Consider the following 6,710-nt stretch of genomic DNA (forward strand, 5'->3'; position numbering starts at 1 on the left):
TGTCTGGAGGAACATTGACCAAAGGTTGGCCAATAACATCCGGAACAACGTTACGAGACGTCCATACTTCAAGCGACAACTACAACGCATGTGCATGGTGGCCTTTTCCACAAAGGTTGGACGGCCATTTTGAAGATCGTTACCGGTTCCAAATTGCATGCATCTGGTCCCGGATTCGGAGGCGAGCGGTCGACAAGGGCATCGCGGAACGTTATTTCCTTCTAGGTAAATACACAAAATAATAGATATGTCCTGTCGAAGCTAGTTCCTTTGGATCCTACACTAAATAAAAAATCATCCCTTCCACGAATTGTGTTGTACACATCAACTTTGCGAGCATTCCCTGGATCTCCACCCACGCATTACTCTGGTTCTGTTGGTTTATTTGCGGCATCAAAAGGTCTCAAAGGTGAGAGCTTGGTATATGTCCTGTCGAAGCAGGACTCTGTCGGATATTACATCCTGGTTTATACTCCCAATCCCACTGGCTAAACAATTTGCGAGAATTTCGGCACGTTTCGGCTTTGGCAATTTGCAATACTTGGGTCACTTCGGCATGCTGCGGATCTGTTAGTTTTCCTAGGTAAATAAAACTAGACAGATATTGTATATGTTCACCGAAGCGGACCTGTATACGTGAAACTACATCATTGCCCTTCCTTTCTTTCGGAATCATCTTACGTTTGCTGAGCGCCATCTGACGAGCTGTTTCCCGAAGCACCTGATAACTTTTTGTTGGGTTTGATTGACTGGGTCAATCACAATGCCATCATCTTCAGCATCAGCTTCGGCCAAGAAGCTGCCTTCTTTGAAGGTTCTTCAAACCAAACTAAAGGGATTGCAAACATCGTTCAACAATATTGAGCACTACGTCCAAAACTTCCCAGAGTCGGTCTCCGTCCATCAGATTTTGGTCCGTCTTGAGAAACTGGAGGAGTTATGGGATAAAGTTTCAGAAACATCTTGCGAGATTGAGAGCCACGACGAATTCTTGAGTGATGTAGAGGTCTTTACGAAAGAACGGTCAGATTTTGAAAATCGTTTTTTTGAAGTCAAAGCTTTTCTGATCGAAAGGCAAAGGGAGCAGTTTAACTCAACAGTCGACGAAATCTCCATGCGTCATTCAGATTCGGTATTACCTGCAGCAGGTGAACACGTTCGTTTGCCTCAAATAAAGCTGCAAACCTTCAACGGGAACGTGGACGATTGGCTGAGTTTTAGGGATCTCTTCACTTCATTGATCCACTTGAAGCACGATTTACCCGAGGTGGAAAAACTACATTATTTGAAAGGATGCCTGGAAGGGGAGGCCAAATCGCTTATAGATCCTCTCAAGGTTACTAAGGCTAACTATCAGATAGCCTGGGATTTATTGAACAAACGCTATAACAACAGTAGGGTTCTTCGAAAGCGTCAGGTGCATGTTCTCTTGAAACTACCGTCTCTATCTAAGGAATCAGCTACTGAGCTACATGGGTTACTCGAGAATTTCGAACGCATTGTTTACACCTTAGATCAACTTCTTCAACCCGTTGATTATAAGGATCTTTTGTTGGTGGAAATTTTCGGCTCTTGTTTAGATCCCCACACGAGGCGTGGATGGGAAGAATACTCCGCATCTCATGAACAGGACACAGTCAAATCTCTCACCGAATTTGTCCAGAGAAGAATCAGGGTATTGGAGTCTTTGCCTGGAAGAGCGGTTCCAGACAATAGACAAGAATCGCAAAACATTATTAGGAAAAGGCAATCAGTAACGCGTACTAGCTACAACGTAACTCAAAACTCGTTCCCGAAATGTCCGGCTTGCTCTGAAAATCATTGGCTTCATCTCTGCTCAGCTTTCCAACGGATGTCAGTTGCTAACAGGGAGTCTTTGGTTCGAAACAACAACCTTTGTCGCAACTGCTTTCGCCAAGGTCATCGTGCAAATGAATGCTCATCGAAATATTCGTGCAGGAAATGTAAGGCTAGGCACCATACCATGGTGTGTTTTAGAGCGGAAAACACGAATGAAAACAACAAGAGCAAACAGCAGGTCGAACGTCATCAATCAGAAAACTCATCAAGGCTCGCCGAAGTAGTAGGAACTTCGTCCAGAACCACTATTTCTAACGTTGCTGCATCTGAAGCTGTTACTTCTGGCGCGATTGAAAAAAGGTCCACCAAGGTTTTATTGGCAACAGCGGTGATTATGATGGAGGATAATTTGGGAATTCGTTATCCAGCCCGTGCACTACTGGATTCAGGATCTGAATGCAATTTCGCAACTGAACGTTTAGCTCAACGGATGAATGTTGCAAGGGAGCGACACAATATTTCGGTGCTTGGTATCGGCGATTCTTCCACCAAGGTCAAACACAAATTTCGAGCTACCGTCCACTCGAGAGTTTCTGGCTACAATCAAATTTTGGAATTTTTGGTACTCCCAAAGGTAACAGCAAATCTCCCGTCTCAATCCGTACACATATCGAACTGGAATATTCCTCCCGAAATTCAGTTGGCTGACCCGACCTTCTTCAAATCGAATGGAATCGATCTTGTCTTGGGAATTCCTGCATTCTTCAGCTTTTTCACGTCTGGAAACAAAATGCCCATTGGAGATGGGCTACCGATGTTGACTGAATCTGTGTTCGGATGGGTGGTGTCAGGCGAAGTGGAATCTACTGGGAGTTTGAGTTACTTAGGATGCAACTTGGCAATATCAAAGAATCTGGATGAACTTTTAGAGCGGTTTTGGTCCTGTGAGGAAGTAGGAGCCTCTCATAACTATTCTCCGGAGGAAGCGCTTTGTGAGGCACATTTTGAGCGCACTGTCCGTCGTGGTTCAGACGGACGCTACATGGTAACACTTCCCAAGAACGAGCACACTTTCTCAGAACTTGGTGATTCAAGGGAGATCGCACTGAAAAGGTTTCAGAGTCTTGAGAGACGATTGTTGAGGGATGGAGATATTCGGCAACAATATACCGACTTCATGCGAGAATATGAAAATTGCGGACACATGCGGAAGGTGGAGGCAAGTGGTTTGGATCACAATCGGTGCTATCTACCACATCATCCCGTGGTGAAAGAGGCCAGCACAACGACGAAGCTGAGGGTCGTTTTCGACGCTTCATGTGCGACAACATCGGGACGGTCCCTAAATGACGCTCTACTGGTAGGGCCCGTTATTCAGCAGGATTTAAGGGCAATTGTCATGCGTTGCCGAATTCGACCGGTCATGATAGTGGCGGACATCGAAAAGATGTTTCGTCAGATTTGGATGGACCCCAATGACTCACCACTCCAAAGCATTCTTTGGAGATCTACTCCCGAACACGAGATTGAAATCTTCGAGCTAGGTACTGTAACGTACGGAACGAAACCGGCACCATTCCTTGCCACGCGGGTGCTGAAACAACTTTGTTGTGACGAGGGTCGCAATTTTCCATTGGCAGCAGAGGCAATCGAGAATGACACATATATGGATGATGTCATTTCCGGAGCTGAGGATATCCAAACGGCTAAGGCGAAGGTTAATCAACTAATTTCTATGACGGCTAGAGGAGGTTTCAAATTGCGAAAATTTGCTTCGAATCAACCACAAATTTTAGAAGGATTACCGGAGGAAGATTTGGCGGTATCTGAAATCACTTGGGATCAAGATCCGGCAATCAAGGCACTCGGTCTTACTTGGCTGCCTAACTCAGACTGTTTTAGGTTTCAATTCGACATTCCAATGCTCCCCAAAGATGGACTCACGAAACGGAAGGTTCTCTCGATCATCGCTACTCTTTTTGACCCCCTCGGACTTTTGGGTGCCACGATTACCACGGCAAAAATATTCATGCAGCGCTTGTGGACGCTGCGCGACACGGAAGGGGAACGGTTGGATTGGGATGTCTTACTTCCCCCCAGAGTGATCGAGGAATGGGCTCAATATCATCGACATCTGCCTGCATTAAATGAGATACGAGTTCCACGATGCGTTGTCACTCCGAAAGCAGCCCGAACGGAACTCCATTGCTTCTCCGATGCCTCCGAGAAGGCCTATGGCGGCTGTTTATACTTACGGAATACGGATAGGGATGGAAATGTAACGGTCAATCTTCTATCATCAAAATCGAAAGTGGCGCCTTTGAAGACCCAATCCTTACCTCGGCTGGAATTGTGTGGAGCATTAATTACAGCAGAGTTAGCAAAAAAGGTCCTCGAAGCAATAGGGAAGGTCGATAACGTTCACTTCTGGTCAGATTCTACGTGCACTCTTCGATGGCTCGAATCTCCCCCAGCTACATGGACAACATTTGTAGCAAACCGTGTGGCAAAAATTCAGGGAATTTCGGATGGCTACATTTGGAAGCATGTTCCAGGAAAACAAAACCCTGCTGACTTAATTTCCCGGGGAATCAATCCAGACAATCTTCTTTCAAATAAACTATGGTGGGAAGGTCCAGAGTGGCTTAAATCAACCCCAGAGCATTGGCCAAAACTAGAATCTACTCAACTTCTTGAAGAGCCTGGGGAATTACGGAACGTTCATATTTCTACGGAAAATCATTCATTTATCAACGACTTTATTTTAAAATATTCGACCTATTCGAAACTTATTCGTGCAACAGCCTACTGGCTACGACTAATTGAATCATTTTGTCAACCGAAGGAAAACATGCAACGGGGATTTCTTTCAGTTCAAGAGCTACATGATGCAGAAATGATTATTATTAAAAAGATCCAGAATGAATCATTCCACGAAGAGCTGAAGCAGTTACGACTATCGAAACAGGTCCCTCGAAGCTCTCCATTGCGGTGGTTTAATCCCAAGGTCACTCCCGACGGAATTCTTCGAATTGGCGGCAGGTTATCACACTCAGACGAGTCCTTTGACGCGATGCATCCTATGGTTCTCCCGGCTAAGCACCCTTTCACGGAAATGTTGTTTGCACATCATCACGAAGCCTTATTGCATGCAGGCCCACAACTTCTACTGAGCACTATTCGCCAACGGTATTGGCCACTTGGTGGAAGGCATGTTGTCAGGAAGGTAGTCCACAAATGTCAGCGATGTTTCCGAGCTAGGCCTCAAATTCTCCAGCAGCAGATGGGAGATCTCCCGAGGTCCAGAGTTATCGTTTCAAGACCTTTCACCAAATGCGGCGTGGATTATTTTGGTCCGGTATTCCTAAAGGCTGGACGTCGAAATGCAGCTATCAAAACTTACGTCGCAGTTTTTGTGTGTATGACCACAAAGGCGGTCCATCTCGAACTGGTCGGTGATCTCTCAACTGAGAGATTTCTACAAGCGTTGCGGCGAATGATAGGCAGGCGAGGCAAGGTTTCGGATATGTACTCCGACAATGGTACGAATTTTGTTGGGGCGAGAAACCAGTTACGAGAACTATTTGCCCAGCTGAAAAATAAGCAACACAACGAGACGGTTTCGAAGGTATTGGCAGCGGATGGAGTGCAATGGCATTTTAACCCTCCAAGCGCCCCACATTTTGGCGGTTTATGGGAGGCCGCAGTTCGTTCTGCGAAGTATCATATTTTGCGAGTGGTAGGTGGAAATGCGATAGACCGAGAGGATTTTGAAACTTTATTGATACAAGTAGAAGCATGTTTGAATTCTCGGCCTTTAACTGCCATGTCCGATGATCCAACGGAACTAGAGCCTCTAACACCGGGACATTTTATAGCGGGCGGTCCACTCAATGCACTTCCAGAACCTGATTACGGACAGGTGCAATTGAACAGATTGAGTAGGTGGCAATTGGTACAACGGAGAGTCCAGGATATTTGGAAACGATGGAGGTTGGAATACTTGTCACAGCTGCAGAGTAGAACGAAGAATTGGAGTTCACCAGAAAAAATAATCGTTGGAAAATTGGTCATAGTGGTTGACGAAAATCAGCCACCGATGCGGTGGAAAATGGCTAGGATAGAGGAGTTACACCCAGGAGATGATGGCGTGGTGCGAGTTGTAACCGTCAAAACAGCAAATGGATCCTTGAAGCGACCGGTTGCAAAATTGTGCCTATTGCCATCACCAGAAGAAGCAGATGCGGAATTAGTCGAGAATCAAGAGTCTCGCCAATAAGATCCAGTTCGTCGAAAGGGAGTTACTTCTATCTCTTTTCAGAAGTCTCCAGCAACTTCAGGGTGGGCGAGGATGTTGGAGGATGAACCACCCTTATCGCAGAATGCAGCCATCTGCGGCTACCAATGAAAACTGGCGAACAGTGATGTCGGACTTCAGGGTACAAGCGTTAAACGGATCATCAAAGCGGGAATTTCAACACTGGAGAAGATCACCCACCGATCTTGCTCTCCCAAGACTACGGCGTAGTCAGTCGCGATCGGATAACCGAGCACAGAAGGTCACGGGGAACCTCTGCAAAACCCCACAAATTTGTACATAGAGTTAAGAATAAAGTTATGTAGTGTTAAATTTAATAAATGTAGTGTTTCCTTAAAAATAAATGTGTCGTGTAATAATAAACGTGTTATAATTCTACGATCGGTGTTAGTTTATTGCTCGGAACTGGGTGCTGAGCCAAACGGTTCCCAAAGGCCACATTGAACCCCACATCAATCCACACTTCTGAAGGCAGAAGGGGAAGAGCGGCTACACTACAGGACCCAGGAGCGGTCCGAGGTCATCTGAGGTCATTCTACAGCCAAACGGGTACGTCATACCCCAACAGCGGTGAATCCGTGCACCCATGGTA

At 45.9% G+C, this 6,710-nt stretch overlaps 1 protein-coding gene across 1 annotated transcript; it reads left to right on the top strand.

The window, feature by feature from the left end:
• Nucleotides 1-763: 763 nt before the first annotated feature.
• LOC129742298 (uncharacterized) lies at nucleotides 764-6,079 on the top strand. The gene has a single exon (XM_055734179.1). It carries the CDS (start codon nucleotides 764-766, stop codon nucleotides 6,077-6,079), a length of 5,316 nt encoding a protein of 1,771 aa, XP_055590154.1.
• The last annotated feature ends 631 nt before the right edge of the window (nucleotides 6,080-6,710 follow it).

The sequence above is a fragment of the Uranotaenia lowii genome, chromosome 2 (assembly GCF_029784155.1).
Source record: "Uranotaenia lowii strain MFRU-FL chromosome 2, ASM2978415v1, whole genome shotgun sequence".
In the NCBI taxonomy this organism is placed as follows: Eukaryota; Metazoa; Arthropoda; class Insecta; order Diptera; family Culicidae; genus Uranotaenia; species Uranotaenia lowii.